At 54.8% G+C, this 12,763-nt stretch overlaps 1 protein-coding gene across 1 annotated transcript; it reads right to left on the reverse strand.

Annotated features, from left to right (window-relative positions):
• Positions 1-978: 978 nt before the first annotated feature.
• On the reverse strand, positions 979-11,852 carry LOC130484273 (zinc finger protein 157-like). The gene is made up of 6 exons (XM_056857176.1): positions 11,754-11,852; positions 8,670-9,056; positions 7,217-7,343; positions 5,471-5,584; positions 3,814-3,927; positions 979-2,291 (listed from the first exon to the last, which is right to left on the reverse strand). The coding sequence occupies exons 1-6, from the start codon at positions 11,775-11,777 to the stop codon at positions 979-981; spliced, it is 2,079 nt and encodes a 692-aa protein (XP_056713154.1). The 5' UTR covers positions 11,778-11,852.
• Positions 11,853-12,763: the final 911 nt, after the last annotated feature.

The following is a 12,763-nucleotide window of genomic DNA, read 5'->3' on the forward strand; positions in this document are numbered from 1 at the left end:
ATCTCTTTTTTTTTATCCTGCCCTGTCTCCAAGACTGCCAGGGGGGATGTCAAGTGGGGAGACGGGGACACAGCCCTCATCTCCCCGCTTGATCTTAACAACCACCCTGCAGAGATGTTAGACTGAGAGTGACTGAACCAGGATCATCCCGTAAACCTCACAACTAAATGGGGATTTGAACACATGAGACCACCCCAGCTCTCCTTTACGGACTTTCCTTTCCTCTTGGGCTTCTAATGCAGGCCTGTCGGCTCAAAAGATCCCAGAATGGACTGGTGCTTCTCCATAGGAAGAGAAGCCGGGGAAAGGCCTGAATCCCGCTGTCAGTCCTGGCCAGGATTTGCCTTTAATGTTCGTGGAAGAACAAATATTGGCTGAAAAGGCTGCTTTACTGCTTGTGTGCCCCTGTGCCAGCCTGGTGGGTTTCCAGACATGGGCCCTCTCAGTTGCTGACCCACTGGGGAAAGGAGCCGGTTGCTGCTTGTAGCCACACGCCTCTTGGGGATGGCAGCAGGCAGAGGAGGAGGGGGGCATTTGCTGGGGAGTACCGGGGCTTGTGTCCTACCCTCGCTGCTCGGCCACGTCGCAACCCCCCACCCCCAAGGTTCCTGAACTCCCTGACCTGTGCTTGGACAAAGGGAGCCTTGTTTCCCACCTGCTGGCAATCCACACTGCCTCTGGAGACCGGCAAAGCTGCTGATTTCTTAGACTACTGAAACGCTTTGAAGAAGAGAGCGGGTGGGGTTCCGGGCCTCTACAGAAGCACTCAGAGACCAGCTGAGCGACCGAAACCTCCCCCTTTGGTTAGCAACAAGGTCACCGCAGATGGAGAAGGCGCCTCAGATGCCGCCGTGCAAACTGGACCGGAGCCACCCAAAGAGAAGCCTGTCAGGTGAGTCCCCCCAAATGCCTTAAAGCGGCTCGGCTGCTTCCACCTGTCAATCTGGCGAGGGAGCGACGCTCCTCATCAGCCCGCTTTCAGGTGCCGCTGGAAGGGTTGGCCGGAGAGAGAGGCAGTTTCTCAGCCGCGCTGCCCAGTGCCGGGCCCTGCTCCGTGCCAGGGGGCGGCTGGTCGCCGTGCACCCGCAGGTGCTGCTTGAGCGACTGCTTGTAGCGGAAGCGCTTTCCGCAGTGGGGGCAGGCGTAGGGGTTCTCCCCCGTGTGCATGCGCTGGTGCTCCAGCAGGTACTTCCTACGGGCGAAGGTCTTGAGGCACTCGCCACAGCAGTGCCGCCTCTCCCCGTTGGCGTGGCTGGCCTGGTGGCTGACGAAGGCCTGCGCGTGGCTGAAGCTCTGCCCGCACTCCCGGCACGAGTACAGCTTCGCCCCGGCCTGGTGGACACTGCTCTGGTGCTTCACCAGGTGGTGCGCTCGCACAAAGCGCTTGTCGCACTGGCCGCAGCGGTATGGGCGCTCGCCAGTGTGGATGCGGTAGTGGTTGGTCAGCTTGGACTTCTCGGCGAAGCGCTTCTCACACTCGGGGCACTGGTACGGCTTCTCGCCGGTGTGGGTCCGGGTGTGGTCATCCAGGTGCTGCTTGCGGATGAAGGTTTTGTGGCACTGTGGGCACTGGAAGGGCCGGGGTCTCTCTCGGTGGGTTTTCAGGTGGACCACCAGGCTGGACTTGCGGTTGAAGGCCTTGTGGCACTCCGAGCACTGGTGTGGCCGGTCGGCGTGTATGGCCTGGTGCCGGGTGAGCTGGCCCTGGTGGCTGAAGCCGCACCCGCATTCGGGGCACACGAACGCGCTCTCGCTTTTCCCCATGGTGTGCGTCTTCTGGTGGATCAACAGGCTGGTCTTGAGCCGGAAACTCTTGGGGCACAGGGAGCAGACGTACGGCCGCGCCGCTGTTTGGGGGAAGGGCTGTTCGCCAAAGCTCCCTTTGTAGTCTGCGCACGCGTAGGGGTCTGGTAGCTGCTGGGCGCCAGGTTCGAGCGATGACAGGACACTTTCCCCGTACATCTCCTCTCCAGCGTGGATTCTCTGGTGCAAGGAAAACTGTTGCTCACAAGAGAAGCCCTCTTGGCACTTGACGCACTGGGAGGGCTCCGCTTTGAGGCAGGCTTCCGGCTGGGCTGCTTCCGGGCCGCGGCAGCTTTTGTCGCCCTGGGGGGGTTCCTCCAGCCGTTGGGCAGGAGGGGCAGTTGGCTGTCTCTCGCCGTTCACTTCTGGCTTGGGGACCTGGAAAACGTCCTCCCCAGGAGTCCCAGATAGCATCCCGTGGCTTGGTGGGAGGGCTTTCGGAGCCACTCCGAGATTCTGCTCCTCGCTTTTGATCATGGTGCTGTCATCTGGAAGGGGGCAGAAAACGGAAGAAAGAGCAATGGGAACCTTGCGGCTGGGCTGGAAGGGGCCCCAAAGAGGAAGCCTAAAACAAGCTCACGGGCACTGCCTGGAAATCCAGCAACCAGCTGGTGCACGGAAAGGTGACTGAGGCGTCAAAGTTCCAGCCAGTTATTATTATTATTTAGAAAAAAGAAACAGTCCCCAGTTTCCTTAAGGACAAGACTTTATCCCCTAAAATGACCTCCTCAACGGGCACCCCTCCTTCTCTGTTGTCCTCAGGGTTGTACACAGTGGCCTCTGATTTTCTGCCCAGGAACCTGGGACGGTCACCGCATTGCTCAGCACAGATGGGAAACTAGTCATAATTAAGGCTTGATGGTTTGGGGAGTGTGAGCACTAAAGAAGTGCAGAAGGGCCGCCAGAAATGAGATCAGAGCGAAGAAGTGTTAGAAAAGGGAACCAAAAAGAAGACGATGGATTGCTCGTGTCCAAATGCTGCTAACCAAACCTCTCCTTTGACCTCTGGAAAACAGCATGCAGTTCTACCTGCCTCTTGGAGAATGTCAAACAGGAAGCTAAAATAACTGAAGGACTGAGTGTCTTTTTACCAAAGCAGATTGAAGAGCTGGAGTTTGGAGCCTTAGAAAAGGGATGACAGAGGCAGAAAACCCTCTTCAAGGTGTGGCGGACTTAACAGGAAAAAAACCCAATTAATTCCTGCTCAAAATACAATGCTCCCCTCCCCATGACTGGTGGACAGCACATTTCAGAGAAACCAAAGAAAACGCTTCTTTCTGCAACCCGCATCCAATGCTCACAGGATGAGCATCAACGTCTTCCTAAGAGATTGTGGGAATCTAGGGAGGCCTGGCCCTGATCTGGACAGCCGAGCCTAGCCTGATCTCTTCAGATCTCAGAAGTTAAGCAAGGTCGGCCATAGTTAGCACTTGGATGAGAGACCACCAAGAAAGTCCATGGCTGCTACGCAGAGGCAGGCAAGGGCAAGCCCACCTCTGCTCATCTGCCCTGACCAGGATGGCCCAGGCTTGCCTGATCTCATCAGATCTCGGAAGCTAAGCTGAGTTGGCCCTGGTTTTTCCTTGGATGGGACACTACTGAGGAATACCAGGGTCATGACACAGAGGCAGGCAACGGCAAACCACCTCTGAATGCCTCTTGCCTTGAAAACCCCACCAGAGTCGCCATAAGTCGGCTGCAACTTGACGGCACTTTCCGCCCCCAAGGAGGCCTATCAGGGCTTCCTCCTCCCAGCCTCGCCCTGGCAGCCTCCTGCTGACTCAGAGAAGCCACTGGGGTCAGCAACAGAGGATGGAGGCGGCTGTTAGGCCCGGCTGGGGACCCTCCAGGAGGCGTCTCAATGGAGCAGACCAACGTCCTGAAATGTTGATGAGAGCGGGCACAGGAGTGTTTTTCAGAATGTGCCACGTGGCTGCTTGTGAATGCAGCCAGAGCAGAAGAAGAGAGAACAATTTGCCCCGCCTCTTGGGAGTGCACCCTCAAACTCACCATAGCTGAGATCGGGGGGGATCTCTCTCTGCGGTTCCCACTTGCCTTTCCCAGGCGGTTCTTCTTGCTTGATCCAGGATAAAAGATCTTCTTTGGAAGTCAAAGACTCCGCTTCTGGGGAAGAGAACCACAGCTGTGTTTAAACAAGGCACGGGACATTTCTGAGCAGTTCCAAAGATAAGCAGATCTGCACGGAGAAAGCTGACTGAAATGGGGTGGGGTGGGATGAAGCAGCCAGCAAGGCTGGTTGTGGGGGCTAGCAAGCTCAGCAGTAAAGAGAGAAGAAGAATGCCTCTGAGCATACACAGGGGACTTTCCTCACCAGAGAATGCGTAGTCAGCACACTCTCTTCTGGAGTTAGGAGCGAGGGACTCAGGGTTAGAGGATGTGGCTTCCAGGCAAGTTTGAACTGCAGCAGCTCTCTGTGGCCCTGCAGAGCCTGTGGGGAGAAAAGCCCGTTAGGCTACGTAAAAGGTGTATGGAATTTAGGAAACATGTGTGGTGTCAGTGGTGGGATTCGATGCCTCACCTTCAGGCTCAGTGGAAAGCCACCACCACCACCCCGTTAGGCTTGCTACCATGGTTCTATTTATGTCGTGCTGATTCAGGCACACTTTTTCTAGTGTGCAGACAACTGCCACTGTCTAACTTCTCAGACTGATTACTTTAGTGTGCTCCACATGGGGCTGCCCTTGGAAACTGCAGCTGGTGCAGAATTCAGCTGCTTGGCTTTTGGCCGGGAATAAGGAGCAGAAACTATCCCTGTGCCAAAATGGCTACCAGTGAAACTTCCAGCTGAAATTCAAGGTGCCAGCTCTCAGCGCTATTAGACCTTCACGGGGTTCTGTGAGGGACATTTTCCTCCATGCTCCTCCCAGCCCTTGAAGATCTGGTGAGGCTGCCATTCCCCTGTTCTCCCTGGAGTGGAGCAGGGCCTTGCTGCGGAGGCTCTAGGGAAGACGGACAGAATCCATGCATCTATTCATTAACAAAATTTATATCCTGCCTTTCTGCCCTTAACGATTCCCCTGCTTCCCTCTGCCCCTTTCTTACTGCATTACTCTGATTTAATTTCCTTGCTGTGAGTACAGAGTTCTTGCAGGAAAGCTAGTCACCAGCGTAAATGAAGGCGGTCAAGGATGCTGATGAAGTTCCTCTCATGCCTCTGTGGCCCATGCGCTTTCTTAGACCACTTCCTCGGGAGGTGGTGGGCTCTCCTTCCCTGGAGGTTTTTAAGCAGAGGCTAGATGGCCGTCTGTCAGCAGGGCTGATTCCATGACCTTAGGCAGTTCATGAGAGGGAGGGCATCTTGACCATCTTCTGGGCATGGAGTAGGGGTCCCTGGGAGTGTGTGGGGGGAGGTAGTTGTGGATTTCCTGCATTGTGCAGGTGGTTGGACTAGATGACCCTGGTGGTCCCTTCCAACTCTATGATTCAGTGATTCAGGGTCTTTTCAGGGGGTGTGGCACCCCTGGTAGAGATGCTCACCAGCACCAACCTCTTACTGTTTTAGGGAGGGCTGGTAAAGCATGGCCTGGCAGTGAGTATTTTCACTTCTCATTCTTGGTTGCCTATGAGGCACCCTGGCACTGCAAGGCAGTAGTCCGTGACCGATCCCTCGCTCTCTTTGCTGCCCATGTTCCCAGGTGCTGCTCACCTGTCCTGAGATCTGTGGGGAAGGCCCTTTCCTCCAGGAACTCCTGATTCGTGACATGGGGCACTTCCGCTCGCTCCGTTGTGGGCAGGTTACCGGCTTTGCAAATGGCAGAATCTGGTCATGTCAACAGATCAGAAAGGAGGATGTTGAACTAGTGCATAGTTGCTTGATATAGAAAACCGTGGGAACAGGGTCACCTCCCCCCGCCCCCACACACACAGACACTATAGGAGGCTCTGTGTAGGGACTCAGTTCTGCACCCTCTTCCTTGACGTGCCTCTACCTCCCAATTCCTGAGCCCGCCCCCATCTCCCCAAATCCTCTCAGCACATCTCAGAATCCCTTCCCTGCAACGCCTTTGGCTTCTTGCTTAACTGCAGCGGCGGAGAGGAATTCTTAGTTTGATTTTATTGTAGGATACAGAGAAGGTTCCCAGCCTCCAGGTGGGGGTGGCATTCTCCCAGAATTACAACCAATCTCTAGACTAGAGAGATCAGTTGCCCTGGAGGAAATGGGCGCTTTGGAAGGTGAACTCTATGGTATCACATCCCTGCTGAACACCCACCCCTCCCCAAACTCCACCCCCAAATCTCCAGGAATTTCCCAACCCAGATACAGATTTTTTTAAAATAGGGAACAGCTTTGAGAACCAGTTTCAGATACAGACAGAAAGAAACAGGCCTCTGTGTATGCTCCATTGGCAGGTTTTTCCACGGTCTTTCCTGAACGTACACACGGGACCATTTTTGCATTCATGGGGGCCAGAGGCCTTTGCCCTGCCCCACAGGGACTGAGAACCAACCCAGGTGCATGCTGGGAGTCCTGTGTCCAGAGCCCCCAGCAATCGTTTTTATGATCGCAAACCCAAGAACTGGGGCTAGGAAGAATTGCTGTGAGCTCCAGACTTGGAACTCCCAGCAGGCATCTGGCTCACCCCTCACCCAGCCCCTGCAACGGCTTCTCTGAGCACACCTGGGACAAGGAAGTCTCAGAAAGAGAAGAGGCAGGGCAACAGTCTACAAACCTGGCCAGCTTGCCCCTGCTGGGATGCCCCCCAAAATCTCCTGCTCGTGAAGGGGCTGCTGGCTCAACCCTCGGTTCTGCCCTTCAGGACAAATCACGGCCCTGGGGTTGGCGACCAGGGCCGAGGAGACGGCTCAAAGCCCAAGAGACACCCCCCTTCTGATCTGGAACCTTTTCCCGCGGATTCTGGGTAGCGGGGCGGGAGATGTGGCTGTGCTCACTGATGGCTGAAGCAAAGGAATTCGGTACATGCTCTCTACAACGGCTAGATTCGAATCCAGTAGCACCTTGGAGACCAACGTGATTTTCAGGGTATGAGCTTTCCTTCATCCGAAAAAGGGAGTTTCGACTCTCAAAAGCTTCTACCCGGGAAAACCGTGTTGGTCTCTAAGGTGCTACCGGGCTCGGATCTTCCTCCTCTACTGCAGTCCAACATGGCTGCCCTCTGAATCTCTCTTTCCATGTGCTTCGGAAGTTCAGAGTCCATTTGAAGGCCTGGCTCAACCCAACACTGGTTGTTCTGTCTGCTAAACCGGCAGTGCAGAACTGGCTCCAGGGCTCTGCCGCTTCACCAGCTGGAACCTTTCCTGTTCCAGAGCCTCTGGCCGTTCCCACACATGCGCATCGTGGTGCTCCACTGCCCACTCCCAGGGGATGCCGCCTGGAGAGGAACCCCCAGCCCTGCACAGAGCAGAGTCTCCAGCGCCACCCCCAGCTCCTCACCCAGAGAGACCAACGGCTCGTAGTGGCCTTTGGTGATGTTCTTGTAGAGCTCCTTCTGCCACTCCTCCAGACGGGCCCACTCCTGCGTGGAGAAGCTGACCGCGTCGTCGTCAAAGGTCACTGGGACCTGAAAGCACACGCAGGCCTCAGAAATAGTGAACAGGCAAAGGAGAGAGAAATAAATGTTCCCAAGACACAGACTGGTTTAGACAGAAGCCATTTTCTTCCTCTCTCTACCTCTGTCTCCTGTGCTTCCTCCCAGGAGGCATATGTCATTCTCCCTGCCTACAGTTTGCCATCACAACAGCCCTGCTAGGCTGAGAGTGACTAGCCCAAGATCGCCTAGAATGCTCCAGGGCCAAGTGGGGATTCGAACCCAGTCCTAGTGCAGCCAAGAATTCACATGAAGCTGACATATACTGAATCAGACCCAACGTCCATCAAGGTCAGACTGGCAACAGCTCTCCAGGGTCTCAAGCTGAGGCCTTCCCCATCACCTGCTGCCTGGTGCCAGCGTGGTGTAGTGGTTTGGAGCGGTGGGGTCTGATCTGGAGAAACGGGTTTGATTCCCCACTCCTCCACATGAGCGGCGGAGGCTAATCTGGAGAACTGGGTTGGTTTCCCCCACTCCTACACACGAAGCTAGCTGAGTGACCTTGAGCTAGTCACAGCTCTCTCAGCCTCACCCATCTCACAGGGTGTCTGTTGTGGGGAGGGGGAGGGAAGGTGATTATAAGCCGGTTTGAGTCTCCCTTAAGTGGCAGAGAAAGTCGGCATATAAAAACCAACTCTTCTTCTTCTTAACTAGAGATGTTCTTAGAGACGGGACCTGGCGCCTTCTGCATGCCAGGCTGAAGCTCTGTCACTGAACCCTGCTGGATCAGACCAAATGTCCATCTGGTCCAGCATCCTGAGACCCGTGTGGGCTGGCCAGATGTCTCAGGGGGGCCCACCACAGGGCAGGAAGGCTACAGTTGTCCCCCACTGGTTCCTCCCTGGGAGGGGCAAGGGACTGGGACTGGTGGGAGAGCCAGCGTGGTGTGGTGGTTTGGAGCATTGGACTCTTAATCTGGATAACTGCGTTTTTCCCCACTCCTCTGCATGAGCGGCGGACACTAATCTGGCGAAGTTGATTTGTTTCCCCACTCCTCCACATGAAGCCAGCTGGGTGACCTTGGGCTAGTCACACTCTCTCAGCCCCACCTACCTCATAGGGTGTCTGTTGTGGGGAGGGGAAGAGAAGGTGATTGTAAGCCAGTTTGATTCTTCCTTAAGGGGTAGAAAAAGTCTGCATATAAAAACCAACTCTTCTTCTTCTACTCAAGAGATATAGTGCCCCTGAGCCTGGAAGTTCTATCTGCTTTCTATCTCGCCTGAGTCTTTGGGGCAACAGAGGCTAAGGGCCAAAGGAAAGGATCTGCAGGCAAGGGGCAGGGTTCCCATTTCTTTTTACCTTGGGGACCTCTCCCCTCGGGCCCAGGGGCAGCCTCAGGATCCAGAAGTTCCGGTTCTTGAGCAGGTTCTCCATGTTCTCCAGCCTCCTCTGCAGCATCCCGTACTCCTGGATCAGGGTTCCCAGGGCAGCCACGTGGTTGCTGAACTCCAGCTCCGTTTTCTCACACTCAAAGATCTTCTTTTCCGCGGTGGCTGTCCTCCCTTCTAGGTTCAGCAGCCGTGTGGCATAGGAATCCACCTTCCTCTCCACCGCCTGGATGGCAGCCACCACCGTCCAAAGGGAGATCTCGGCTGTCGGGTAGATCTCCCTTTCGGCAGTCTGCTCAAAGAGGGCAGGGGGCTGGAAAGGCGCCAGGTGCTGGGGCTCCACGTCCCATTCCCAAGCCTGTGGGCAAGAAGGAATGCAATATGAAGACTGCTGACCTTGCAGGATGGCTCGGGCAAGGAAGCCAGCTGCGCTGACGGAAGCCCCCAATTCGGCAGGAAGAAACAAGGCCCTGGTGGAATAAGCTGGTTTGCCCTAACTGTTGTCCATCCGGCTTGGCTCACTTGGTGACTCAGTGCATTACTGCTAGAGAAGCAGGTCAATGCAGGCGCAAAAACATTATTATTTCCATTTTGTTTAGCCCAGAAGGGGGGCCCCCACCTTGCCTCGGCCAATCTAGCTACCTTGATTCACGCTACAGTAACACCAAAACTAGACTACTGTAATATATTCTACATGGGTCTCCCCTCAAAGTCAACTCAGGCAGTTCAGTTGGTGAAGAATACCACAGCTCAGTTATTACCATTATAATTTCTAAGAACCCAACAGGACCCTCTTCTTAAAAACGTTGATGGATTGTTCTTAACATGTTGTATTGTACCATAACCCTTTACTTTCAGAACACTTCTTCCTTAATTAGTTTGTTTAGCCTCCTTTAGAGCACTTCTGTTGATCTTCACCCACCCTGTGGCTAGTAGAACTTCTGACCTCTCTTATATTCTCAAAACTACCGGAGCTGCTCAAGCCCTTGACAGAGGAGCTTTGCTCAGCTCCTCCCTTTTTGCCCTCCATTTCTGTAATTTTCTGTGTAATAATGGGGGAAATCATTTTCTGTCTTCCAGTTGTATCTGAGGAAGTGGGTGCTGACTCATGAAAGCTCATGTTGGAATAAATGAGCTAGATTCAAGTCCAGTAGTACCTTCAAAACCAACATGACTTTTGGGGGGGCATATAAACTTTTGAGAGTCAACACTCCCTTTGTCAGATACTGATGAAAGGAGTTTTGACTCTTGAAAGCTTACACCCCCAAAATCACATTGGTCTCTACGGTGCCACTAAACTTGAATCTGGGAGCCAGCGTGGTATAGTGGTTAAAAATGTGGTTTGAAGCATCTCTCAAACTAACACTCTTTGCTTTGCACTGGAAGTTGGGGTGGAAGTAAGAAGCTGAATTTAGACCAGGCAAGACAATAATGATTTAGAGCGGCTCACAAATTCACGAGACTGCAGAGAGGTGTGTTTGTATGCTAGAGGCAATTTAGTTATGGGCCGTGTGTGAGCAGAACTGGCTGGAATATCAGCAGCTGGAGAAGTGGCTGAATACAATGGTTTGTCATGGGAGGGGGTTTTGTTGCCTTTGGGGGCTCTCTGCCAGACGTGAGCAAAGCAATGTGGCCAAGGCTGCTTCATCTGCACCCTCGGCCTAAGGTGCAGACTGTTGTTTTTCTTGGTGCAGAACTGGGTTTCCTTGGCCAGGCAGTGCGTCCTTTTTCATTTTAAGCCCAGAGAATACCCAGCCCCGGATTTGCATTATTAGGTTGTTTAAGAATGTTCTGCTGTACTCTGTCCAAAGGAGCTTAAAATTCATTACACACTATTCCGTTCAAGGAGAACCAACTTGTGAAGTCAAACACACGCAGTCTCAGTGCACCCTGCTCCAACAGCCAGTAGAAACAGAGCTGTGGACTGACTCGAGCGTGTCCCAGGTCGTCTGAATGAGTCAGGAATGCGTGCGTTGCCTCCTGAACATCTGTTTGGTTGGGGCCATGGGGGGGGGGGGCGAACTGGGAAGCCTGCCTATTTCAGTGCCATACCTCTTGCAGGCCGCAATCAGACACGGCCCATAACTAAATTGCCTCTAGCACACAAATACACCTCTCTGCAGTCTCGTGAATTTGTGAGCCGCTCTAAATCATTATTGTCTTGCCTGTTGTCAGGCTGTGGTCAAATGCTGGCAGGGTGGGGGTGGGGATTATTACCCATGTCCCCTTGAGTGTTCCCTATGTCCACTGAGGCTTGGCTGCTAACCCACAACCTTGTGTAAAGTGTGAAACTCTCACCCCATCCAGACCTCCACCTAGGGTTGCCAACTCTGGGAGATTTGGGGGTAGAGCCTAAGGAGGGCAGGGTTTGGGGAGGGGCCTCAACAGGATATAATGCCAGGGTCCACTCTTCAAAGCAGCCATTTTCTCTACAGGAACGGATCTCTGTGGTCTGGAGATCAGTTGCAATTCTGGGAGATCTCCAGGCCCCACCTGGAGGTTGGCAAGCCTGCCTCCACCAACCTGCCTCCCTTACCAAGCTGCAGCCCTAATTGCTCAATGCAGCCCTTTCCTGCAGCCCCTGGGCCCTGAGGCTACACCCACTGGAAGCCTTGCCCACTGATCCTGGGTGGAGCACTCTGCACGTGCCTAGAGACCCCCTCTTCTTCTGCAGGCGTGCATTCCAGAGCTGAGGCGTGGTTGCATTCAGGATAGGTTCTGGGTCTGAAATCAAGCCCCCCCCCAATTGCACACTCAACCCCCCCCCGCCCCAAATCGACCAGCAGCCAAGGAGGGGCTCTTTGTCTCCCCCTCCAGCGTAACAAGCATAACCCCCGCCCCCGCCCCGCATCCCCACAGGCCCAGTCTCCCCCACCCCCCTCCAGGCCCCAGAGCCCCCTCCCCTGTGCCCCCCTCCAGGCTGCAGCCAGGGCTCGGGGGGAGGGCTCCCTGCCCCTCCTCCTGCCCCCTTGCAAGCGGCGCTCCTCCCCCGCCCTGTTGGCAAGGGGCCCCTCCTCTTCCACCCTCCCCGGGCAGGGCAGGGTTAACCCCTCACCTGGGCAGGAGTCCACTCAGCCATGGCCGGTGCCCGCTAGGCGCAGCTACTGGGCATGCGCGCCGGGAGCGGCTCCAGCGCGGGCAACCAGCACCCGCCGACGAGGTCTCCCGCAGCCGGGCTCGGCCTCCGCGCTCCCAGCACGCATGCGCCTGGCCGCCGCACAACCCGGGCGGGCAGCGCCGCCTGCAGGCGGGAGGAGCTGGGGTGCGCGTGTGCGCGTGCGCAACGTCCTGCATCCTTGACAGCCTCGCTCAGGTCTTGCAAATTGAGGGCTGTGGCTCCCTTGAGCGAGCCAGTCCACCTCTTGCTGGGTCTTCCTCTTTTCCTGCTGCCCTCAACTTTTCCTAGCATGATTCACAGCGGGTCGCCGTGTTAGTCTGTCTGCAGTAGTAGGAAAAAAGCAAGAGTCCAGTAGCCCCTTAAAGACTAACGTCGTCTTTAAGGGGCTACTGGACTCTTGCTTTTTTCCTAGCATGATTGTCTTTTCCAGTGACCCTTGTCTTCTCTTGTCATAATCTGCAAAAAAGGCCGCAAAAAAACCTCGCTGCTGCTGAGTGCATCAGGGACGTCAAGCCATTCTACTCCCCATCACCTTTCTGAATTCTCTGTTTTTAATTTATAGTCTTGCAAAGGGTGTTTTTTAAAATGTGTCTCAATGGCAGAGCATCTGCTTGGCATGCAGAAGGTCCCAGGTTCAATCCCCAGGGGCACCTCCAGTTAAAGGAACCAGGCAAGTCGGTGATGTGAAAGACCTCCGCCTGAGACCCTGGAGAGCTGCTCCCAGACTGAGTAGACAATACTGACTTTGATGGACCAAGGGGGGTCTGATTCAGTAGAAGGCAGCTTCATGTGTTCATGTATTGGCTATTAACCAATTAACCCTCCCCCTGCCAGCATCCCATCAGTTGCACCCCGTTCATAGGGTTGCCAGGTCCCTCTTCACCACCGGTGGAAGGTTTTGGGGGTGGAGCCTGAAGAGGGAGGAGTTTGGGGAGGGACTTCAATGC

The sequence above is a fragment of the Euleptes europaea genome, chromosome 11 (assembly GCF_029931775.1).
Source record: "Euleptes europaea isolate rEulEur1 chromosome 11, rEulEur1.hap1, whole genome shotgun sequence".
Lineage (NCBI taxonomy): Eukaryota > Metazoa > Chordata > Lepidosauria > Squamata > Sphaerodactylidae > Euleptes > Euleptes europaea.